The following is a 26,566-nucleotide window of genomic DNA, read 5'->3' as shown; positions in this document are numbered from 1 at the left end:
ATTTGAGCATCTCTTTTAATATGAGTGCTCTGCAGAGGTTGCAATTTGTTTTTGCTGAAGCTAATTAATGTCCTGAATGACCCTTCTCATGTTTCACAGCAACACTTCAAGCTAAGATCAGAAAGAATACGTTTTTAAAAACCATAAAGTACATGCAAAGTTTTGAAAAATTCTAAGAAATTCACTTTGTTTTTCCTAGAAAAATAGCACAGAACAGCAAAGGATGTTGAGATGTTGGGAACAGAACCACCTCAGGAAAAATGCCTTTCTTTTTTCTTCTCATATGAAGATGGCAGTTAGGTAAACTGAGTCATACTTCCGCTTGCCTACAGCATCTTGGATTACTGCCAGGCTGGTTTTTTTAAACACCTCCAGGGAAAGCGTTACCTCCTCCTCTGGTTGCCCTAATGCCCATGTTTAGTCTGCCACAGTCAAGAAGTACTTACTTAAGTATAATTAGACTCCTTCTTGCTGCAACTTAATTTTGTTTTTCTGGTTCAACATGCCAGGAAAATAAATGGATTTGTGCCTAAAAGACTTGTGTCCAGAATATAATCAAAATAATAAGAAAACAAACAACCCAATTTAAAAAATGGGTCAAAGTCTTGAAAAGACACTTGAGCAAAGGCATGGATGGCAAAGAAACACATGCAAAACTGCTCAACACCTTAGTCATTAGCGAAGTTCAGATTAAAACCCAATGAGACACCATTACATCTTCACTAGAAAAGCAAAAAGTAAAAAGGCTGAACATACCAAGTGCTGGCTAGAATATGGAACAACTGGAACTGATACTCTGCTGGTGGGAATACACAATGGTACAATCACTTTAAAAAAAAACAATTTGGGAGTTTGTTTTTAAAAGTCAGCCATACAGCCCACCCATTCCATTCCTATGTGTTTGCCCTAGAGAAATGAAAGTGCGTACATGATGTTCATAGCAGCTTTTCTGTAAAAGCTCAAACTGGATACAATACAGATGTCTATTAGCAAGTGAGTACATAAGTAACTTGTGTGCTATATCTGTACAATGGAATATTGCTTAGCAATAAAAAGAAACAAACGATATGAAGGGATTTGAAAAAGTTTGTGGAAAATGGAATTAAAAAAGTAAGTTTATTTTGGTGTAAAAATGTGAAAGTGCATATAACAGGGTCTTCAAAAGGCTCATGGGAAAAACATGTTATTAGAAATAATCATGAGAGCTGGCACTGCGGTACAGCAGGCCAAACCTGCATCTGAAGCGCTGGCGTCCCACATGGTACCAGTTCTGGTCCCGGCTGCTCCTCTTCTGATCCAGCTCTCTGCTGTGGCATGGGAAAGCAGCAGAAGATGGCCCAAGTGCTTGGGCCCCTACACCCACATGGGAGACCCAGAAGAAGCTTCTGGTTCCTGGCTTTGGATGGGTCCAGCTCTGGCCACTGCGCCACTTGGGGAATGAGCCAGCCGATGGAAGACCTTTCTCTCTGTCTCTCCCTCTCTCTGTCTGTAACTCTACCTCTCAAATAAATAAAATCTTAAAAAAAAAAAAAAGCATGCATTTACATATTCTTGGTACCAAAACAAACCTATATTTTCATTCAATTTTCCATGAATTTTTTGAAGTTCCCCTATACATATAACAACATAGTTGAAACCCAAAATAAATTATACTGAGTGAAAAGCCCATAACGAGGGCCAGCGCTGTGGCACAGCGTGTTAAAGCCCTGGCCTGAAGTGCTGGCATTCCATATGGGCACTGGTTCTAGTCCAGGCTGTAACACTTCCGATCCAGCTCTCTGTGGTGGCCTGGGAAAGCAGTAGAGGATGGCCCAAGTCCTTGGGCCCCTGCACTCACGTGGGAGACCTGGAAGAAGCTCCTGGCTCCTGGCTTCGGATCGGCGCAGCTCCGGCCGTTGCAGCTGATTGGGGAGTGAACCATTGGATGGAAGACCTCCCTCCCTCTCCCTCTCTCTCTCTCTCTCTCTGCCTCTCCTCTTTCTGTGTAACTCTGACTTTCAAATAAATAATCTTTAAAAAAAAAGGCCACACAAAATAGAATACATTGTATATGATTCCATTTATATAAAATTCAAAGAAATGCAAACAAGTCTATAGTGACAGAACACAGAACAGCCATAGTCAGGGGATTAGGGGGCGAGGTGGGGAGGAGTGGAGGAAAGGGAGGTTGGATAAGGATTACAAAGGGTGATGGACATGGTCACTATCTTGACAGTGGTGATGGTTTTATGAGTAAACAAACTTATCAAATTGCACACGTTAAGCATGTGTTGTTGACTTAATGTCAATTATACGTCCATAAAGTTGTTTCAAAAGAAACAACTCACATATATTAGAAAAGTTAAGTTATACATCCATTCTTGTTTTCTCATCTTAGCCTCTATCTCCAAAGTATCCCAAGTTTTCTTTTCCTTGAATTAAGTAAACCCAGCTATTTCCTTTAAACTTCTATGGCCAAAATTAATTTCTTGTGCTGTCGTTAAAAAGCCAAATCAAGAAACAAACCCTAACAACTCATCAAGTAGGAATTAAAAAACAAAAACAAAAATATATTTTCGGAACAATGCTCCAGATCTTCCACTTGCCCTTCTGGACAGGCTCACAGGGAATAAGTGACTTGCCATAGCTCACAAAGGGACAAGCTGCAGTTCAAAACCAGGTCTATCTGGTTCCAGATCCCGTCTTGCAAAAACCAGTGTGTCTGTACTCTGAGATATTTCTACCACCACAGGGACTGAACAACAATAGCATATATTAAAAGAAATTCAATGTTACTATTTTTAAGTACACTTGACAACTCAAACTATTCCATGTAATTATTACGGTAAAAAAAATACCCCATTTTATTTGAGTAGGTTAAACCTGCTTTCTAACATCTTGGGAACATCCTTTTAATTTGTTTACTCCACAGTGATATGGCAATTTTCAACTCTTGGTTTTTCAAGTAATCCTAAATTCTGAAAAGAGAAGCCAACTCCATGTGCTATTATTTCATATAGTCCAGAAGAATGCACAATGGAGACTGCTGTGCAAGGTTTGAAGAGGAAACACAACTGATTACACACACATACCCCACCACTAATTAAAAATATATTAGTGTTACAAGTATACGATTTCATTGGCAGCGTTATCTTTGTTCAGAAGCATAGTACATTACTATATGGCAAAGCTCTCTAGCATTTAATTAGGTTGCTAATTATGAGGAGAATCACATTACTTTCAAGTCCTTCCCTGGATTGTGACCAAGGCTTACTATATTAATTTCATGTGAGTGTATTTTAAGATGGGGAACTTGTCAATAAAGAATACTACTCACATCCTCTGATGTGTACATGTGCCTAAGGTGTTAGCTATGACATGGTTTGAGACATTTGCTAGAAGAAAATCGCTGCTAATTCCCACTGCTAATTTTTAATTGTCAAGAGATACTTTATATTTCACTGGAATTTAGCTTCAATTCAGTATCATCTTGTTCCCCAGATTTCCTCCTTGCCTCCTTGCCTATCAAAAAAATAAAACAAAGTCAGTGCAAAATGCATGAGTCATTCTTCAATCACGCCAAGGACATAACCTTCAACCTAAGATTAAAAATAAAGTGCTATGTGTGAAATTTAATACTGTTTAACTTTTGGGTGCTATGGTCTAATAAATATAGCATTTCAAAAGAAAATTAAACAATCTGGATCACTTCCGTTCATTCCATGATTTCATCAGTAGATTTCTATGGCTTTGGCTATAGTTGCTAGTATCTGGATCCTAGGGAAACTGGTGGAATTTGGCATCATTTAGTTTATAATCTGTATCACCAGTTCACGCAAGGTACAGAAAGATTTTCCACTCCCCTATACACTTCAAAGCATTTCACTTATTATCCAAGTGGCTATTCTGACAAAACAATTAGTCAAGAAGAAAGCAAAGAAATCTAATTTTTTAAAACATGCTCTTTTCACACTAGACTGCTTTAACCACTCATGCTATTTCTGGCAAAGTCTTTATTTCCTAAATAATACTTTTTTTTTCTTCAATTCCAATTTGTCTTACCTATGAGAAGGTCAGGGCTTGTTTTCACTGGCTTTCACTCAGAGTGAGCTTTTGTATATTTTAAATTTACCTTAACTTCTTACCAGGTCCCTATATTTTCTAAGGAAAATTTTTGTTTAAACATGAGAAATGCATTGCTGATCATGGTGAATACCTACCATCTATGCGTGGGTACACATACTCCTGTACACAACACTCACAGAGAACAAAAGACAGCCTTTAGGAGCCAGCGCTGTGGTATAGCAGGTAAAGCTGTTGCCTGCAGTGACAACAATGCCATATGGGCACTGGTTCAAGTCCCAGCTGCTCCACTTCCAATTGTGCTCTCTGTTATGGCCTGGGAAAACAGTAGAATATGGCACAAGTCCTTGGGCCCCTGCACCCATGTGGGAGACCCGGAAGAAGCTCCTGGCTCTCTATCAGCATAGCTCTGCCCGTTGCGATCATCTGGGGAGTGAACCAGCAGATGGAAGACCTCTCTCTGTCTTTGTCTCTGCCTCTCTGTAACTCTGCCTTTCAAATAAATAAATCTTTAAAAAAAAATTTTAAAAGACAGCCTTTAGTCACAGCTCTGTGCTCAGGGCTTTCAGGGTTAGCAAGAAAGAAGTTTCAAGATTTGGAATAGGTACAGGTGTGTGTGTGTGTGTGTGTGTGTGCACGCGTCCTCCTTTTCTTTTTCTATTTTTAATCCTAACATTCATCCTGCAGCTATGTCATCAAGTAACATGTCTGCAGAGTTTGAGAAGTTTCTTGGCTTAATGAGAAAAATACAAGAGTCTACCCTCACAACCTCCACCAGCAGTGAAGTTGGGAAGGCTGGTCAAATCCCATGGCAGTTGTCTTATTAGAAAGATGGGTGGGGCTGCAGACAGAACCTAACAAGATAACATAATGTCAGACATGAATTTAATTTGGTGAAGAAATATGTGCTTGGCCACTTAATGGCTGCCACATACCACAGATGAGGTTACCTTACTAATACTACTTCTAGTCATAGGGCATTTCAATGCCACTATTTGATAACGAGAGCCATAGACATTACTATCCCAACCATCAAGGGAGCCTATTCCCACTTCTTTTTATTCACTTACAGAAGGAAAGTGGCTCTTGTGTTTTAAAGTCAGTTATTCTGAAGACAGAAAGAATTCCCTTCTGAAACCACACTTCCTGTATGTCCATATGATGGTGGCAAAATGGTCTGTTCATCATATTTTATATTCACAGTCCTAAAGATCAATAATGCCTTCTGTTCAACAGCAATCCCATTCAAAAAATGCAGACCATGCATCACAACCACACAGTATTTCCATCTGTGGTCAAAGTACTGGAGCTGCCAGGAAGCAAGTCTCAGGTGTTTATTTTTGTTGTGGTAAGTTATACATTACACACAATTCTTCAAAAAATACTTGAGAGGCAGAGACACAGAGACAGAGATCCAGTTCACTGGTCCACTCCTCAAATACCTGCAATAGCCCATACTGTCTGGGCTGAAGCTGGGACCCAGGAACTCAGTCTAGGTCTCCCACATGGGTGGCAGGAACACAACTGCAAGGGCCATCACCTGCTGCCTCCCAAGGCCCGCATCAGCAGGAAGGTGGAATCAGGAGCCAGAGCATGGAACCAGGGGCCAGTTATAGAACCCAGGCACTCTGGTGAGGGACACAGGCATCATAACTGGCATCTTAAATCATAACTGCCCCACTATTCTTAAGTGCACAGTTCAGTGGCATCCAGCACACTGACCAAGTAGTTTTATTTTAGATTCCACTGGATTCTGATCTTAATGTCTGGATATCCAGTCATCCACTGGTTGATACTCACAGCTTCTCAGAGATAAATGTCGGTTTATTTCCAGGTAACCCCTTGGATAGGTATTCAAAAATCAGAATTCACTGAAAACAGTAGGGTTTGTATACTGAGGTGAGGAATGATAAAACCAAGCATTTGTCTATTTCCTTCCAGATGGAAGATAGAAACTTTGATCTTCTCTTCCTTGCCATTAAGTCTTTCGGAAAATAAGGAACCCACTATTCCCTGACCTTTGGGATTTTCACAAACTTCAGACTGCAGTTCAGAACACAGACAAGAAACTGTCCAAGGAAAACATGCCCCAAATGAGCAGGATATAAACAAAGCTGTAACTAGGTAATTAATGGTAGGGACTTGACTTCCCTCACTTCTAGTCTCTGATAACAATCTGGCATTTTATCAGCAGGGTCTTTTATCTGGAAGGATTCACTGTGTTCTGCTGCCTGGAACTATTCTGGGAGGGGACAAAGAGAAGCTTTCATCTTGGAAAGGAAATGGGACTACATCTAGAAGGGGTAAGGAAGAGTCAAAGCTGTAAAAGGAACTCCAAGTCTTTCCCTGCCAGAAGGGAGAGGTGAATAGAAAATGCCATGCCTGTCTCACTGAGAGCAGGAGAGCACAGCCTGCCGAGAGAGAAGTCGCTGCAGCCCTCACCCTCGCCACAAGGGTGAAAACGGCACTTGCTTTCTGCCTTTGTTCCAAGTTCTGCATCTTCTCCCCAAGGTGCTCTATTTATCTTCCTGTCAAAAACAAAGAAACAAATGCATGTCCCACTGAGAAGTCCCTTTTAGAAGGGATCAAAACCATGCGCTGAATGACCTGTGACTCTTCCAGATGCGGCTCAAAATGAAGGGAGAAAGGAGAAAAGGGGGTGGGGGTAAGGATACTGCTTAGATCTTACAAATCTTTTCATAGAGGTTTCAACTACCCTAGGGGAAGGCTGCTTCCAGCTAATGGCTATCACTAGTGGGATTATATCTGGCTCTCCAAGTGACTTCATTCCTAAGGGCAAGAGGAGCGAGCTGTTAGGGGAGTATGTCTTGGTAGTAGAAAGTACCCCCTTATTCCCTCTCCAAACATGGCTACTCCACTCAGACTTCATAACAACATGCCATAGATTGGTTGTGGAAGAACTGAGGAAAAACGAGGCTTTGAATTCCCCATTCTACTTAGAACTCAGAAATATTTATCCAAGGTTGAGCCAGGGTGGCCAGCCAATTCCAAAACCCACAGCCTGGGGCTTCTAAACCAGGGCACACATTGCCGGGTGACACTAGTTCCCTTCTGTCATGCTATGCAGAAATCCTGTGGAGTCCCTGGGTTCACATCCAGGGCCTCATGACAGCTGAGTGTTCCAGGCACGGAAGGGGGTATAAGGAGGCTGTTCTGCTGGCCAGCTTTCAAGGGGGGATTCTGTCAGGACAGGGTACTCTCAAGCCATGCAGCAGAATGCAACTCTCTAATCTTTCAAGTTTTTCCTAAGTACAGCTTTCATTCTGGCTATGAGTTAAATTGTGATGACTTAAATCATGCAGAAAAAAAAAAAAAGAGCAAGAAGTGATTGAATCATATTAATTTTTGACACTGAATCTCAGCTACAAAACAAAAATTCCATTTCTTATGTTTCTCTTCACTAAATTTATGAGAGTTATAACTGGTATTAAATTAATTTACTTTTCATTTTATCCAAACCGAAACAAAGCTGAGTTTTAAACTCTAGTTACATAGGAAAAAGAGATTCTTTTGGGAAACAAATTCACACCACTTATCCATCACACAAAAGGACAGTTCTCCAAGGGACTCACTTGATTAATATTTGAAGATATTTTCTGTCCACTGCTTAATAGTAAATCATTTTGTCTGTGGCAATCCTTCAGTAACAATTCAGTCTCCCCTTGGCCACCTAGATAGATTTCTACAGCTTCTACTAAAACAGAGGGCCTTTTCCTGTATACCTACAATCCTCAAGAAGGAGCAGGCATAATCCCATCACAGCACATCTCCTACAAATCCATACTTTGTTAATACTCTGGACACTTTAGAGATGGAACAGAAAAACCCTGTGGGGAGCAATCCGGACTGGACTAAGTTACTGGAATTAAGACTTATTCTATGCATCTGCTCTCCCACAATATGGCGCTGGGAGAGAAGAAAACAGCTTCTACACAGCTGCCTCCAGTTCAACCAATAAACAGCAGGACCTGCTCCTGATTGGAGGAGAGCAGCGTACTCGGCGTGTGGGCAGCCGAGTTGGGATTGGCAGAGGAGGACTATAAAGGAGGAGAGAGACGGCATGCACCAGGAACATCTAAGGGGAACATCTAAGGGGAACACCTGTGCAGCCCCCGAGAGAGCCGGCCGGCGGTGTGCCGCTCCCCTGCGGAAGTGGGGAATGTGGCAGGGGGAACCGCCCTTCCACGGAGGTGGAAGGGACAGTAGCCAACCCGGGAAGAACCAGCAGCAAACCCGGGGAGGGCCGAGCAGACGAAAGAACAGCGCAGGGTCCTGTGTCGTTCCTCCATGAAGAGGGGGAGCGACATAATGGTGCCGTGACTCGGATATGAAGCCTAGGCAGGGCTTAGTGTCGTTCCTCCACGAAGAGGGGGAGCGACAAACCCCATGATTGTGCCATGTCTAATTTTGATTTTATGATGATTCAGACTGGGGTTGAACAACATTTATCTATAGGACTGTTAGTTTTCATTTAAATTGAGGAGAAATGTGGCTTTTCTTAGGGGCTGGTAGTTGGGGCTCAAATGCCCCAGACCAGGAATCCTCCCTGATGCACAAGTCCCCAAGGGCACCTTTCACCCTCAAAGTACTCTCCAGGCAGGTTCCACTGGTAACCTTAGGCTGGTGAAGGAAGGAGAGGGACGAGGCATACAAGAAACACAAAACAGAGGGACAAGGGGGCAAGTGAACCCACTTCAGAGCCTCCTAAGAGGGGTTACCCAGAGGCTATCGACAGGGACCCAGTAAAGCGGCTCCTTAAGACAATTCCATGCAACATGTATGAACATTTATGAACATTTCAGTTCATGATATTCTATAATTTAAACACTTCACTGATTCATACTTTTCCTCCAAACCAGCTGAGGATTACCACATAATAAAACATAGGCAATTTTTAAAAAATTGAACATGCATTGATATCCTTGTGATTTTGTCTTCTAAGAATAAAAAGATTAAGTAAGTGATGCGGTGTGAAAGTACTCTGAAAACTTCAAATGCTTACATAAATGTTTGCTACTATTACTTTTTCTTTGTGTTTCCGCAACCCTGAAGATTATAAAACTTAGGTGAAGTTGCAGCAGTGGAAACTTAAGATGACACACTAGCCAAGGATAGGAAACATTTTCTAAAAGTTTACAAAGTATGCATAAATAGCAGCCCACAAATAATCTCATTAAGATTTCATGCTTCCTAGCCTCCAGTCACATTTGCTTTTTACTAAGACACTTGAAACTGTGCAATGACCCATAATTTCCTACAATAAGAAAAATTTCTCTTGTAAGAAATTCTCAGTATTTCACAAGAATCTCAGAACTTTAGTTGTATTTAGTAGCGTGTCACAACCACTTGGGTTTAACTGCGACTTTTCTTCCTTTTCTGCTGAGTGTAGATTAGAAAATGAGACAAATGCCAATGCAATACCCAAGGAGGGGAACATCTGAAGAAAGCAGAGTGAGTCCCAATGTCTATTATATGAAACCACAGGTGAACCTGGGCATGCTCAGAGCCACTGTGTCCTGCTTCACAGACACACCCAAGCAGGTGAGCAGAAGTGTATCTGTGGGGTTAGGAGCAGGTACAGTCAAGACAGTGGCTGTGAGGACAGGGCCCAGAGCCAAAGCACCTGGTTCAAATCAAGTCTGAGCACTATCAACAGGAAGACCCCCAGAGCACCTTCCTAGACTTCCATACCACCTGACTTTCTCTCTGTGTAGAATGGGAATAGCAATGGTTAAAACCTCATAATACTGTCTTGATGACTGAATGAGTTAACACATAAAAAGTCTTAAAACAGTGCCAGGCCCATAGTCAACATTTGCTAACTACTAGAAAAATTCTTAGTAATTAGGATGGAAAAATCAGAGCAAAAAAGAAAAGGGCCAGAAGCATCACAGCACAAGAATACTTCAGTATGCCAAAAACTTCATCTGTCTGATTCACCACAGAACTTCTAGCACCCGACACACAATCCATGTTATCAACAAATATCTGCTGAGAGACGGAATACATGCATTGATCCCTGACTCTCTCATATGAGTCACTTTTTGACTGTGAACACATTAAGTTTACTCTTTCCAGGCCTTGGCTGTTCCATCTCCAGAGAAAGGGACCAATACCTGTGGTTTCTCACACTGAAGATAATATAAGAAAAAAAAAAAGTCAGATATTTCAAACTTATGATGGGGCTTCCAAAGGCCAATGATTTTTTTTTTTTAGTTTTTATTTAATGAATGCATTTTTTCATAGATATAACTTTAGGAATATAGTGGTTCTTTCCCCCTTACCACCACCCCCTCCCCCAGCTCCCATCCCACCTGCCTCTCCCTCTCCCATCTCCTTCTTCATTATGGTTCATTTTAGTATGACTTTATATACAGAGGACCAACTCCATGCTAAGCATAGACTTCAACAATTTGCACCCATGCACTCACATAACATATAGAGTACAGTTTGGGAAGAAAATTAACTCTTCTCTGAAGGGAGGGGAGAACATCCACTTTGCTTATGGCCGTGTCCAAATATTGATGGAGTCTATGGGACAAAAGGCTTCCATAACCTTGGCAGCCCATGGCAAGAGCCTCAGATGATCACAAACATCATAAAAAAAAGTGTTAATTGTTAAAGGAACACAGTAGTCACTGTGTACTTGCTCCTCATGTAGGACCTCTGTCCCTAATGATTTGCAATATGAGAATAGACTGTAAATTTTTTTGCCAATGATTTTTTTACACCAATGCTCCTTGGTTACTGAGTATGCATGAAAAGTCAATGACTGCTGAACCTCTGTCATACCCTGAGTTCTGATTCTGATAGGTTCCCATTCTAATCATATACAGCTAGGCAGGCGAAACAAAGTATCATCCATTGTACAGGCCCTAAGAGAGGGCTGCTCAAACCTCAGTGTGCGTAGGCAATTGAGCTTGCTAGTTTTAGGATGTCTGTGGGACAGGAAGAAGGATTTGTTCAATCTCCAGATCCAGGCCTGACTCATCAGTATAGGGAGTGGCAATCCACAAGGGTACATACAAAGAGAAAAGGAAGAGGGCTGAGGGCAGGATAAAGAGGGCCAACCATGTCTGAAAGGCAGCAGGAGGAAGGGACCTCTCCTTGCGGAAAAAGAACCAAGAACCAGAGCAGGACAGAAAGCAAAGAGTGTAACGGAAAAGAAAGCTCACCATGGCATCACACTCCAGAGAAAGACCAGGAAAAACGAGGAATGCACTGCAGCCAAGGGCTTTGGTACCTGGAAGGGCACTCCTAGTTCACCTCTAAGGTGCACCTTCTATGAAGGCATGCGAGACACAGCTCTGCAGTGGCTTCAGGAATGAGTGAAAGGGAGGCACGTGGAGACTGCAAACAGACCAGCTTTTCTGGCCATGGAACAATGGAGAGGGCTACGGGCAGCGCAGGACTGTTGGCCTCTTGCATGCGATGATGAGAGGAATGGTGTGGATTGAACAAGGGCACACTATAGGACCTCAGAAAACACATTTAACAGACAGATGAACTAGTGATGAACAATGCTCCCAAAATCAAGTGACAGACGAGAAGAAATGGCAAAGGAGAGGATGTCCACAACTGGTGTGGAGGGAGGTGACAGGCAAGAGTCTAAATGTTCCGGATGTGTGAGGAAAATCAGGTAGGTAGTGGAAGAATGCAAACACATGAGAGGCCCGACATGACTTGCTTTATCTGGGCTATAATTATAGTAGCTCACTTACCCAAGGCATAGCTTTCTGTGGTTTCTGTTACCCATGGGCAACCATGGTCTGAAAATCTTTCTGGAGAATTCTAGAAATAAATAATTCCTGAGTGTTAAATTGCCTGAGTTTCGAAGTAAAATGATGAACTCTCGAGCTGTCCTGTGTTGTGCAGCCCAGCTTGGGACATGAATCATGCCTCCATCCATCATATTCACACTGCATCCACCACCCACTTGTTAGTCGCTTCACAGCTACCTCACTATTAGACTGCCTGTTTTGGGACCGCATACTGATATGCCAAAGAAAAGCCATAAACGTGCTTCTTTTAAATGAAAAGGTGGAAGTTCTCCACTTAGTAAAGAAAGGAAAAGAAATCATAGGTTGAAGCTGCTAAGGACTATGGTAAGAACAAATCATCTGTCCATGAAATTGTGAAGGAGATGATTGTGCTAGTTTCTGCTACACAATAGCTGCAACAGGTACAGTACCGTACACGAGACGCACCTAGTTAAGATGGAAAAGGCCTTAAATTAGTATGTGTCAGGATGGGAGAAAACATCATATACAGGGCTCAGTACTGACTGTGGTTTCAGGCATCCACTTGGGGTCTTAGAATGGATCCCTGAGAAGTAGGGGAGACTACTACAGACTGGAGAAGCTCAAGGCCCAGAGAGGAAGAAAAAAGAAGCCAGCCAGGGAAACAAAATATGTCATTATTTTTCCCTGCCCTCATTGTAAGTCTACCATTATTAATTTTTACCTGCTTATTCTAATCCCCAATTTATATTTTCTGCTTAAACAGAAAAAATACATTTTTTGAGCTTAAAATGTTCCTTATTAGGTTGATAAGATGATTCCATATTAGGCAGCATTTGGAGCTTGGAACTGTGAAATCCTTCAATTCTTCAGTAAAAATGCTTTCTGGGTACCTTGGCTACAAGTTTTGAGAAAATATTTAAAACCAAGGAAATAAAAGCTCCACATGGAAAAATATAAAATATTAAAAATTTTTAAATATTATTAAATGTAAAATTTTACTCCCTACTATTCATTATTTGCACAAGGCTTAAATGCAACCTTTAATGGCAAATCCTTTTTTTATCATTAAAATTACCAAAGACTCACCATCAATGGTTTCTCCTATTACACATCAAACCATTTGTTTTGTGAATTTTCTGGGTAGTCACCCTTTGTTTAAATGGTAAGAAAGCTCTTTATGTTGACTCCAAGTTATCAAACATGTAATTCACTATCAGAATCTTTCCCTGGCTAGATTCCACTTTTACAGAGTAGACAGCCTAACTCTCCTCATTTCTTACATGACATCTTATATGGGTGACTTTTGAAAGTCCATAAAACTGGGCCAGTGTTGTGACGTAGTGGGTAATGCTTCCACCTATGACAACAGCATCCCATAAGGGTGCCAGTTCATTCATGTCCTGGCTGTTCTACTTCAGGTCCAGCTCCCTACAAATGGCCTGGGAAAAGCGGCAAAAGATGGATCAAGTGTTTGGGTCCCTGCTATACACATGGGAGACCCAGATGAAGCTCCTGGCTCCTGGCTTTGGCCCAGTCCAGCCTTGGCTGCTGCAGCCATCTGGGGGAGTGAACCAGCAAATGGGAGATCTCTCTGTCTCTCCCTCTCTGTAACTCTGACTTTCAAATAAAAACAACTGAATCTTTGGCCGGTGCCGCGGCTCAATAAGCTAATCCTCCACCTAGCAGCGCCGACACACCGGGTTCTAGTGCTGGTTGGGTTCTAGTCCTGGTCGGGGCGCCGGCCCCAGCGCGCCAGCCGTGGTGGCCATTGGAGGGTGAGCCAACGCCAAAAGGAAGACCTTTCTCTCTGTTTTTCTCTCTCACTATCCACTCTGCCTGTCAAAACAAACAGACAAACAAACAAACAAACAAACCTGAATCTTTAAAAACCTCTTATTCTTCCTAGGACTTGCTACTGGGGAAAGCTTCCCGGACTTCACCCACGGATGCTCTCCCCCATCTTTCTAAGCCTTGGTCTTAAGAGGATATACCATATAACTAAGTGGCTAGTGCACACCATGCCAGGTTCACCAGCATATGTTCTATCTCGACAGCCAGACTGTAAGTTCTTCATCAACGAAGACCTTTTCTTTACTTTGCATCTTAGACAAGACCTAACGCAGCTGGGGACAAAATGAATGCTTAACAAATACTTGGTTAGTCAAGTAACTGATTGGACTCCAACTTTTAAGTGACTGGCAGCAGTAGGCCATGGATTATCATCATTGTCAGAAACTTCACCTAAGAATGAGACTATTCGTAGATCAACTTGCTTGTTCTAACATGACCTGAATTGGCCTGTTGAAGTAACAGATAACACTGAAGCAAAGCTGGTCCCTACAGGTTTTGTTTTTCCAGCTTGCTTTGTCAATACATTCCATAAGAGGTGAACTACTCACTCCTTTTGCTCAAAAACATATTTAGAAAATGGTCTTAAAGAGATCTGGCACCAGTGAAGTTGGCCAGGCCCCTCTCTAGCAACATGAGAGATAAAAATCGGTGACAGATGACAGAATATCTTTCTATGCCAGAACTCTCTGCAAAAAAAGCCATACAACACAGAGAACATGATTTTATTTCACATGCTGAACCTCAGCCACCCTTGGATGGGGACTGGAAACTGTGATGGCCATGAACATGATGCTCAGGAAAGCCACAGTCAAAAGGAGCAGGCAGCTGCAATTTCAGCAGCACTAGGGAACAGTCTCCAGTCTCCTAGTCTCCACTGCCAATCCCCACTTGGTAAGGCCTAACATGCCACTACGAGAGCTGCATGGCTTCTCTTCAAAATGTATCTCTCCATTCCATAACCAATAGCCCCAGGGAGATGACAATGGGGTCACTTACAGGATTCTGTGAAAGAAAGGAGGCACCTATAGGAAAGGAGAAAACTGAGTGGTGGAACAGACCATCTGCACCTGGACAATCTCGCCACAGCCTGACCTGCTATCAGACCCTCGCAGCACTGAAATCAAGGGGCTGGGCTTCTCACAGAGGGATGAGGCAGCAGGGCCCTTCTTTCACCCAACTACTGTTAGGATGGTGGGGGAGACGCCTTCCCTGGAGTCCCCTTCTTTGAGCTTCACGGCAGTTAGTAGTAACCACAGGCAGTGGAGGTTTTCAGAGCTCAAGGCTAGCCAGAGGGGAGGAAGTTCTATGTTAACCACACCAGAAAAGCCCTATTCTCAGGTGACCGCTAGCCCTGCGGACTCCTCCTGTGTCTCTCTCCAGACATCTCTGCTGAAAAAAGATCCTTTGGGAAGTCTGGGCAATGAAGAGTTATCTATTTCAGTCAGTCTTTGGGAAAGCAGCTCTGCTCAGACTCGGATGTTCTGTATGCTTGTCAGAAAACAATGTGGCTTAAGCCAACATCTGGAATGAAGAAAAATACAGCAACCACAAAAAAAGATAATTAAATTAATAAGGAATGCTTTTCAGACATAACATCACATAGGCCAAAAAATTGTTTTCAGAACTATCCAGAACAAAGTTATAGAAGTTACTTAGAAGCTAAATTTAAATGGATTAATTCCTGGGGGGGGGGGGGGGCACCATGTAGAAACAGACCACCATGACCCTGTGGGCCAGGCCAAGAATGGCACCCCAACTCCTTCTCTATGGGAGACTGAGGAGCCTATAAACAATAATGTACAAGTACATCGCACAGGCTTAGAGGCAGGTTTATCATTTCATTCACTGTTCAACAAGAACCCATAGCCAAGTTGTTCGGCCACTCTGAAATAAGACATTCTAGACAGATGCACTGCAGACATCCTTTAGAAAGTTCTGATTACTTTCACTTCCAGGCAGCTCAGTATGTGGAAGTCTGTTAATTTCTTTGATGGAGAATACTGATTTTCATGAAATAATTCTTTAAATTAAAAGCTGAAATCTACTTTCTCATTAAGAGCAAAAAAGAATAATTAAGTGCTGTCTGCCATATGGCAGCTTCTCAAGTATGTGAAGACCATTCCCATGTTGCCTCTAACCAAGCCTTCTCCAGCCTAACTGTTTCCAGATGTTCAGCTTCTTCTTCATCATGGTCACACACACCCCCCCGCCCTCCGGGGATAAATATTAGTTTATCAGTGACCCTACTAAAACGGAAAGCACGGAACAGAATAATGTGGGTTTGCTCCAACCAGCAGAGTTCAGGGGATTCTTTGGAAGCAGCAACAACTGCATGTTGTTTTCCCGTGGCTCTCCAGGAAAATCCCATCGCCCTAGACTTTTTTCCCCCATACAAACTGCTATGAAGCCAGATATCCCTTTTCGTATGGGTACACTTTTGATTTTTTTAAAATCAGAATGATACATCCCTCTATTAAATATTGCCTTAATGTTCTCAGCCCATCAATTCAGCCTTCAAAGGCCATTTTGGATCTTATTTATCAATCATGAACTATCAGACATACATGTACACACAAACAAGAGCACAAGGAATAATATGACATTCAACCATTTGCCTAGCATCAGTACACACGGCAAATAAAAGTTCCTGGTACAAAGCTCCTCAGCCCTTTCTCCTGCAGCCATACACAGGCAATGGCCAAGTGCCTGAAACTGCGTTCATCACTCCCATGGTTGAAGATTATTTTGAATTTTGATTCCCTTACCTATTATATTTATGTTATACACAAATTTGATAAGCACGAAATCTAGTCTGTCTTCAATTAAGTGAGTAATTCAAATGTTGAATAAAGCTGCATTGTCTTCATCCACAAGCCTAGTAATCCCACCAAAACAATGAGCTGACTCTGGCGTGACTTATTCTTAGGGAATCCTTCCTAGTTCTCAGCAAATAAAGTGCGAAGCACTTGCAAGGGATACATTTAATGATCCAGTCTAAGACAATCAATATCAACACAACTGTTGAGTCAGTATTAAAATATGCCTTTTCCTTCTTTTTTGAAAATCCTTCTGTAAGCTCCTGGCACAAAACTCCCGCCGCACATTTCCCTTACTTTACTAACATGGTTCGGGGCTCACTTGTTCCCAAGGCTGCCATCTACCTAATTCAAGGATGTGCCCACTCACAGGACACAGTGCTGGATCTGGCTCCGGGACCTTCCAGCCAGCTTACTGGCAGAAACAAGCCAAAGCAGGGGCTGAAAAAGCCTGCTCACTCTCTAGTACCATTATAGTATTAACCCCTTCCTCTCCTTAGACTCTTTCTTAATAATCACAGCAAGGAGCTCTTATCTGGTAACTGTGATCAAGATGATTCCCCTGATACAGAACTATAGTCTTAAGCACATGGGCCTTCCTACATGGTTCCTCTATTCATGCTACACTCATCAGGGAGGTTGTCCGCACATATTCTGGCTGATTTGTAATTCTATGCCTCTGAACAGAAACATGGCATGCACGCACACACGTACACATGCATACACCCCCCCCCTTTTTTTTTTTTTTTTTTTTGACAGGCAGAGTGGATAGTGAGAGAGAGAGACAAAGAGAAAGGTCTTTCTTTGCCTTTGGTTCACCCTCCAATGGCTGCCGCGGCCGGCACACTGCACTGATCCAATGGCAGGAGCCAGGTGCTTCTCCTGGTCTCCCATGGGGTGCAGGGCCCAAGTACTTGGGCCATCCTCCACTGCACTCCCTGGCCACAGCAGAGAGCTGGCCTGGAAGAGGGGCAACCGGGACAGAATCCGGCACCCCGACCGGGACTAGAACCCAGTTTGCCGGCGCCGCAAGGCGGAGGATTAGCCTAGTGAGCTGCGGTGCCGGCCTTACACCCCTTCTAATCAAGCTAGGCTCTTCGCCTTTGGCTGTAGTTTAAAGCCTGTAGCAGGGAACTGCAGGGTGGCCCACCTCAGGGGTTCCCTGGAAGAAGCCAGGGAACAGTTCACAGTTCAGAAAGATCTTGGGCCACAAGCCCTTGAGGACAGAGAAGACATAGGTAACCTCTAGTCCAATGCCTTAACTTGCTAGAAAAGGAAGCAGAGGGTCAGAGAATTCAAGTCAATATAAGCAAAGTCAAAGCTTACATAAGAACACAAGACTGCTCAGAGGCCAGTAAAACACAAAACCCAGCTGGGCCTCTTTGCCACATAACCAGTAACCTGAGGGATACAAAATGTGGCTCCAATATTGTAGCACTACAAGTCCCTTGAATACTTCAAGACACAGAAATCTGATTAGACACAAAAGTCTCAATTCTAAATTAGCTTCACTTTTATTTTATACAATCGTACACTGTGCCCAAATCTGGGGTAGACAGGGAAGCAAACACACAAGCGAAAAAACCACCCAACCAACCAGCCCATGGCAGCTTCTGCATGGAAGAAGATTAAGATTCATTCAGACAGGGTTGGCGCTGTGACGTAGTGGGTTAAGAGTAGCATTCCATATGAATGCTGGTTTCAGTCCTGGCTGCTCTTCTTCCAATCCAGCTCTCTGCTATGGCCTGGGAAAGCAGAAGATGGCCCAAGCACTTGGACCTCTGCACCACATGGGAGACCTGGAAGAAGCTCCCGGTTCCTGGCTTCAGATTGGCCCAGCTCTGACCAATGCTGCCATTTGAACCAGTGGATGGAAAACCATTATCTCTCTCACTCCCTCTGTCTGTAACTCTGCCTCTAAAATAAATGAATATATTAAAAAGAAAAAAAAAGTGCGGTGAACACTGCTGAGGAAGGCTCACCAGGATTTCCTGATCCGCCCTCCTCGAAGCCTCCTGCCCACAGGAGACTCTGGGCCTGGCCACCAGCCCTTCAGCTCCACAGATGAGCTCCGTATATTGGGGAGGGGGTTGAGGGAGGGCGATGGCAGCTTCCTGGACCTGCCTGTGATGGGTGGGCTCTTCCCAGAGCTTATGGAGAAACATCAAGGTCTGGTTTGGGTTGGGCAAGGGGGCCTGTCGACCTATCCTGCTGTGGGGGTCCCAATAACCCAAGAGATGTTTTCCAGAGTCCTGGGAGGGTAGCTCAGTAACACTGCTTTGGACATTAAAGTCCCACTTTGGAGAGTTGTCAGCAATCCCAACCCCAAGCCCACACAGATGATTCTGTTGTAGAATCCAGAAGCTTGGGCCTGATACTAGGTAGGTAAAGTAGGAGGTGGGAATCAAACCCAGCCACTCTTTCTGGAGAGCGGAACTCCCTTAATAGAATGAACTGATCTTCAAGTGCAGCTTAATTTGCAGCCACAGTTGGGTACAGGAAGGCAAGCTAAGGGTGGAAGCCACTGATGTGGGCTTTCAAACAACAGTTAAGTTGCCTCTTGAGTGCCTTGTTCAAGTCCCTGCTTAGTCTTCTGTTCCAGCTTCCTGTTAATGCTCCCCCACCTTTACCACCTCCCCACGCAGGAGGTGATGGCCCCTACCACCCACTTGGGGGCCCAAGGTTTCCTTCCCTGACTCCCGCCTTTGGCCCTCTGGCGATTATGGGCCTTTGGGGGCTGTGCCAGCAGATGGAGGGGGTATCTCTTGAAATAAAAGTTTTAAAAGGAAAAATAAACAAATAAATAAAAGTGCCCTGAAAAGCAAATAAAAGGCACAGTAAGGCTCTTCCCCTTTGATACTGATGGGATGCTAAGGTCTCAGCTGTCAACAACAGGAGGCACTTTCTCAATTGATCCTCATAGATGCAGTTAACCACAGTGGTCCAGACAGGGAGAAGAGCACTCCCTAAGTGTCACAGCTGGTGAGTAAGCGAAGAGCCTGAACAGAACCAGGCCTCTCTCTTGAGTCCTGGGACTTTGTTCTGTTCAGGATTCCATGGTCATATGTTTGGGGCATATGGGTTTCCTATGGCTTTTCAGCTGAAACTTGAAACTCATTTTTGAAAGGGAATTCAAAGCTGCAAGGCCAGAGACTTCTAAGTCTCTGAAACAACTTTTGAGTCTCTCGAAAGCCAGACAAGTGGGCATGGTGATCTGCATTCAGAAAGCCAGTCAGGGTTCCTTGTAAAGCATGAATTACTCTGCTTTGAGGTATTTGAGCCAAAGGGTGAATGAACTTAAACTGAAGGCATCATATTCTTATGGGAAAGGGCTGTATGTCTGCACCCAGCACAGCATCAGGCACATTAAATACACAGAATTGTTTTTAAGTCTGTAAACAAGATATTGGGATAATATTACTCCTGTTTCGAGATGATGCAACAGTCATAGCTACACAAACCCAAGACTTTGGAAAGTTATCAATCAGTAAGTCCTAAGATCAAGTCAACAAAAAAAATCAACAGAGAAATAAGCTTTGATATATTCTTAAATGTGGGATAGAAGAGTAAGGACACAAATAATACTTACCAATACTTTACAGAGAGGAAGACCTGACTAGGTAAGTATACATAAATCAAAAAAAAAAAATAAAATGCTATGGGTGGGGCCTTTACTCTTCATTTCAGCGTGGTCTGAGCAACCCTTCTCATTACCCCACTAGCTGAACATTTTCTGAGATGAACACAGAGTATGTGTGAGCCTGATTAGACTCTTCCAAGTACATGTATTACCATTAACAATGCTACAACAACAGAACACCATGCATCCACTGTGCATACATTCATCTCTTTGCCCCGAGTCAAACAGCCCCATCTTTATCATGACTAGAACCATAAATACTGCGCGGAATGACAGGTTTTATGATCAATTTTTTAATTTTCTTCATAAATAATGTTCTTAGGCATAATTTACATTAATGTTTATAGATTTATCAAATTCATCATTTTTTTTTTCACAAAGTCTATTCACAGTTCATCTCCCCAGTAAAAATTCTGGGGTAGCCTTGGTTGTTCTTGTAACAGGTTGATGAAACCCAAATCTATTTTCTAACTCGAAATCTATGGCCTTTCTATTTCACAGCAGAAGATGGTCAAGAAAGGAGAGCCAGTACCCCTCTGTATCTGGCCATGGATCACCATTATTACCCCAGGCAACTGTCCCACAGATGTGTGTTCATCAATGCAATCATCCATCTCTACTATTATAAAAATATCACTGGTAGGAACATCATTCTACATCCTAAAAAATGGCGAGAACTTATATGCACTGACCATTGATAGAAGCTCTCCATATCTCATAGTTGTAAATTTCAGGAACACACTGGCCCATTCAGTGTAGCTAAAATTCTTGGCTACATAAAAAGGGAGCTGGTTATTATGGTGGAATAGAAAGAATATATCTAAAACTCTTGACAAGCTCTGTATTCTTGGATTCACATTCCAGCTCTTTAACTGGCTTGCTTTCTGAACCTCAATTTCTTCAATGAGAAAATGAGGATGATGGCACCTCCTTACAGACGCATTATAAAAAAATGCCCGCCTTAGTACCTGGCAAATGGTCTGGGCTTGACAAAGGTTGGTCTACTTTCCACTGATTTCTCAGAATACTTACTCTTTCTCTGTATCTGTGAGTTAAAATCTACTTCTTATAGACTCCTTACACAGCCTAACCAAGTAAAATCCTACTACTGTCAAGTTTATAAAATTTATCCATGAGTGGGGCCGGTGCCATGGCACAGTAGGTTAATCCTCCGCCTGCGGCACCGGCATCCCACATGGACACCGGTTCTAGTCCTGGCTGCTCCACTTCCAGTCCAGCTCTCTGCTGTGGCTTGGGAAAGCAGCAGAAGATGGCCCAAGTGCTTATGCCCCTGCAACCACATGGGAAGACCAGGAAGAAGCACCTGGCTTCTGGCTTCGGATTAGCGCAGCTTGGGTCGTTGCAGTCATTTGGAAAGTGAACCAATGGAAGGAAGACCTTTCCCTCTGTCTCTCCCTGTCACTGTCTGTAACTCTCTCAAATAAAATAAATTTAAAAATTACATAAATAAATAACAAGTCACCAAATAATTTGAAATATTTTTTTAAAAATTTACCATGTGTATGCTGGAGGAAGGGGTGGGTATCATGGTGTTTTATTTATTTAAACAGGCAGAGTTAGACAGAGAGAAAGGTCTTCCTTCCATTGGTTCACCCCCCAAATGGCCGCTACGGCCGGCACGCTGTGCTGATCCAAAGCCAGGAGCCAGGTGCTTCCTCCTGGTCTCCCATGTGGGTGCAAGGCCCAAGCACTTGGGCCATCCTCCACTGCCTTCCCAGCCATAGTAGGGAGCTGGACTGGAAGAGGAGTAACCAGGACAGAATCCGGCACCCCAACTGGGACTAGAACCCGGGATGCTGGCGCTGCAAGTGGAGGATTAGCCAGGTGAGCTGCGGCGCCGGACCCTCATGGTGTTTAATATCCCAGACGTCATCTTGCTGCTCAAGGTGTAGTCTACAGACCAGCAGCAGTGGCATGGAAGACTGAAAGGCAGACTGTCAGCCCCTACCCAGACCCATTGAATCAAAATATGCAAGATCCTTGGTGATATGTTTACATCTTAGAATTTAAAAATACTACTGTGTAACACACCTGGACACTCAATAAATCAGAGGCTATTGACTCTCTAATTGAGGAATTGGTTGTGGCACTCTTGCTTTTGTAATGCTCCATGAATCTTAATTTGGGTAGAAAGCAACTACTGACCATAGCATTTTCATTGGAAGTACAAGATGACTGCAAACTTCTTAATTTGTACCTTTTGCATTATAATATGATACAGTAAGAACACTGGTTTCAAAGCAAAAACTTAAATCTTCTCTATTAATGCAATCATTTATATAATTGGTGCTTTTAAAATAATAATAAAAGCATTCTGATTGCATGTAAGCTAATTAAATAACAGTTTGGAAGGATATTTTTAATGTAGTAATTTCTGGTTTCTGGGATGCAACACATAATAGATTGATTAGTAAAAAGCTCCTACAAATTGAATGTTCTCAACACAGATGACAAGGTTCTGCAGCATATCTTGTTTCTAACATGCGGGGTGATTCTGTGCACATGGCTTTCTCCCTTGCATCTGTTTTCTGAAAACATTTCTTGGGTTTTTTTCCAGGTATTCACGAAAGAACACTATTTAAGGCCTCTGCAAGTAAAGTTGACCATCCAAATTCCTAAAACGAATCACCAAATGCTGGATGAGGGAGACTGGTAACTGTGTATCAGGAAACAAAAACCAGTCTGAGTGAGTCATCTCTGATCAAAGATAAGACAGCCACAGCCAGGGCTTGGCGCAAACAAATGCCCACAGCAATCACATGCCAGAATCTCGTGTTTAATGGTTTCTCACATTAAAATGCATAAGTCAGCTGTGTGAAACCAGGAAGTGCAACCCAGGATACCACATAAATAACAGAGAGTCTTGAGTTTGGTATTATCCTTCTACTCCAAGTCCATTTAAGTTTTCAGCAGATACATAAAAACGAAGATGTTATTTTGTCAAGTAGTAAGCAGAAAGGTAAAAGCTAACTAATCTGACAGGCTTTTGAAATGTTTAAAAAGAAAATGCTAGTACTTTTTGGAGGCCTACTTATTGAGGTCTTCGATTGAAAATGAAAAATGTGATCAGGGGCTGGTGCTGAGGCGCAGAGGGTTAACGCCCTGGCCTGAAGCGCTGGCATCCCATATGGGTGCTGGTTTGAGTCCCGGCTGTTCCGCTTCCAATCCAGCTCTCTGCTGTGGCCTGGGAAAGCAGTCTAAGATGACCCAAGTGCTTGGGCCCCTGCACCCACGTGGGAGACCTGGAAGAAGCACCTGGCTCCTGGCTTCGGATCAGCACAGCTCCAGCCATTGCAGCCAACTGGGGAGTGAACCAGCTGATGGAAGACATCTCTCTCTCTCTCTCTCTCTCTCTCTCTCTCTCTCTCTCTCTCTCTCCCCTCTCTCCCCTCTCTCCCCTCTCTCCCTCTCTCCCTCTCCCCTCTCTCTGTGTAACTCTGACTTGCAAATAAATAAAATAAATATTCCAAAAAAAAAAGAAAAGAAGAGCCGGCGCCGTGGCTCAATAGGCTAATCCTCCACCTTGCGGCGCCGGCACACCGGGTTCTAGTCCCGGTTGGGGCGCCGGATTCTGTCCCGGTTGCCCCTCTTCCAGGCCAGCTCTCTGCTATGGCCAGGGAGTGCAGTGGAGGATGGCCCAGGTGCTTGGGCCCTGCACCCCATGGGAGACCAGGAAAAGCACCTGGCTCCTGGCTCCTGCCATCGGATCAGTGCGGTGCGCCGGCTGCAGCGGCGGCCATTGGAGGGTGAACCAGCGGCAAAGGAAGACCTTTCTCTCTCTGTCTCTCTCTCTCACTGTCCACTCTGCCTGTCAAAAATAAAAAAAAAAAAAATTAAAAAAAAAAATTAAAAAAAAAAAAAAAAAAAGAAAAAGAAAAAGGTGATTAGAAGGTGGCTGATACCTCAAAAAATGTTTCAGATCAAGTGGTAAATCAGTTATAGAAGCAGAAAAGCCTGGCCCTACTACTAAGCTTGAAAAAGAAGATGAGTGGTAATTTGCGCCACAGGGCACTGCCGTCTACAAGCTTCTCCAGGCACCCCTTAGCAGGTTCCGCCAGGTGAAGAGCCAGGAGTCCTGATAGCCCCTAAAACTCCTAGACAGAGGATCTACCCAGGCCCCAAGCCTGCTCCATGCCTGCCAGGCTCGACACAGGGATAATGCAAACACTCAGGCTATATTTTTCAAAGGGGGTATCTCCTATCAACACCACATGCCCATTAGCAGGCAGGGCTCCAAGGAAAACATCACTTAAGCAGGTTCTAATGAGTTCCTGCTCCATGATATAAGTACTGTCCTCTGAAACACTGCAGACCAGCTGCAAACAATGGCAGTAAGCCCCAGGCCCTGCACTCATAAAACCCCTCTCAAAGTAAAAAAAGATTGCAATTTCTGAAATCGGAACAAGAGAAACACTCACATTAAGCCCCCACGCCCACCCCTAGTGTTTCCACGCAGTGCAACATTACCTCATAATGAAGGGAATAAAAGGGGCCAGGCTGAGGGCAGAAGAAGTGCCATCCATTGGGGACGGGTAGAGTCTCTCCAACACCAAAAGTAAAAGAAACATGCTGGGATGACGGTCTGGTTCTCCCACATCACTGAAAAGCAATTATTGAACAGCAAAGATTAAAAACTTAAGAAGGGAGCCACTATCTTCAAATACTGCTTCTCATTCAACAATTCTGTGCATGAAGTGAGACTCTCTTCAAGAGGCCTATTTTCCTTTCTTTCTTTTCCTTTATTCACTGTACATCTTCCTAATGTGCATCACGAGGAATGACTGGAAACTGCGGACTGGGCTTTTGTGCAAAATCCTCTTCTCAAAGCTCACCATATGCTGAAGCAGAGTTTGCTGTTGCGATAAGAGTTGTTCCTTCAGCAAAGGGGTGCCAGCAAATGGGTTCCAGAGTTTGAAATGGGAAACTTTCCAGCTTTCAAATGTAGTTAAAGACAGCATCAGCAGGCAGCCAGTTATTAGGGCCAGAAAAGTTGTGTGCACAAACTACTAGTGGGAGAAAATGTATAATAAACTGAAGTATAATCCATTGATAATTTTACTTTCCCACTATAGATACTGTACATTCATAACAAGTATAAAAATCATTAGAAGACTGCAAAGCCCATGCTATAAGATGTCCACCTAAAATTTCCATTATCAGCTACAGAATATGATTAAAAGGACAACAGTGAGACTGGAAGCCCACTGAGTGGCTGTGCTTTGTGTTTCCTAGGTCACAGGCCATTTTTGATAATGTAGATCAGTACCATATCTTATCATAGGTGACCAGATTAGTTAGCTAATTGCACAGTTTCGCTGGCGCCGTGGCTCACTAGGCTAATCCTTCACCTTGCGGCGCCAGCACACCGGGTTCTAGTCCCGGTTGGGGCGCCGGATTCTGTCCCGGTTGCCCCTCTTCCAGGCCAGCTCTCTACTGTGGCCCGGGAGTGCAGTGGAGGATGGCCCAAGTCCTTGGGCCCTGCACCCCATGGGAGACCAGGAGAAGCACCTGGCTCCTGCCTTGGGATCAGCGCGGTGCGCCGGCCGCAGCACGCCGGCCGTGGTGGCCATTGGAGGGTGAACCAACGGCAAAAAGGAAGACCTTTCTCTCTGTCCCTCTCTCTCACTGTCCACTCTGCCTGTCCAAAAAAAAAAAAATAATAATAATTGCACAGTTTCACAATAGCAAACTACAGACTAGTAATAAAAAAGGATAGGTCTGCATTAAACAAATTCAATATGTAAACACACATATTTAAGAAAGAGGGAGAAAGTAATTACTTTTTTTTTTTTTTTTTTAAAGATTTATTTTAGGCCGGTGCCGCGGCTCACTAGGCTAATCCTCCGCCTGCGGCGCCGGCACCCCAGGTTCTAGTTCCGGTCGGGGCGCCGGATTCAGTCCCAGTTGCTCCTATTCCAGTCCAGCTCTCTGCCCAGGAAGGCAGTGGAGGATGGCCCAAGTGTTTGGTTCTTGCACCTGCATGGGAGACCAGGAGGAAGCACCTGGCTCCTGGCTTTGGATCGGCACAGCACACCAGCCGCAGCAGCCATTTGGGGGGTGAACCAATGGAAGGAAGACCTTTCTCTCTGTCTCTCTCTCACTAACTCTGCCTGTCAAAAAAAATAAATAAATAAAAAAAATCTATTTTATTTATTTGAAAGGCAGAGTTGGGGGGAGTGAGAGAGAGAGAGAGAGAGAGAGATATCTTCCATCCACTGGTTCACTCCCCAAATGGCTGCAATGGCCCAGGCTGGGCCAGATTGGAGCCAGGAGCCAAGAGTTTTATCTGGGTCTCCCATGTGGGTGCAGGGGCCTAAGGACTTAGGCCATCCTCCACATCTTCCCCAGGTATATTAGCAGAGAGCTGGACTGGAAGTAGAGCAGCTGAGACTTGAATTAGAGCCCATATGAGA

At 43.6% G+C, this 26,566-nt stretch overlaps 1 protein-coding gene across 4 annotated transcripts in view; it reads right to left on the bottom strand.

Annotated features, from left to right (window-relative positions):
- The window catches only part of THADA (THADA armadillo repeat containing), a 375,449-nt gene that overhangs the window by 184,851 nt on the left and 164,032 nt on the right, over positions 1–26,566 (bottom strand). For all 4 annotated transcript variants that reach the window (XM_051842959.2, XM_070069193.1, XM_070069194.1 and 1 more), the window contains exon 28: positions 24,621–24,752. In XM_051842959.2, the coding sequence (XP_051698919.2) occupies positions 24,621–24,752 (132 nt within the window). The remainder of the gene's footprint in view (positions 1–24,620; positions 24,753–26,566) is intronic.

The sequence above is a fragment of the Oryctolagus cuniculus genome, chromosome 2 (assembly GCF_964237555.1).
Source record: "Oryctolagus cuniculus chromosome 2, mOryCun1.1, whole genome shotgun sequence".
Lineage (NCBI taxonomy): Eukaryota > Metazoa > Chordata > Mammalia > Lagomorpha > Leporidae > Oryctolagus > Oryctolagus cuniculus.
This window is presented reverse-complemented; position numbering and strand designations above follow the sequence as displayed.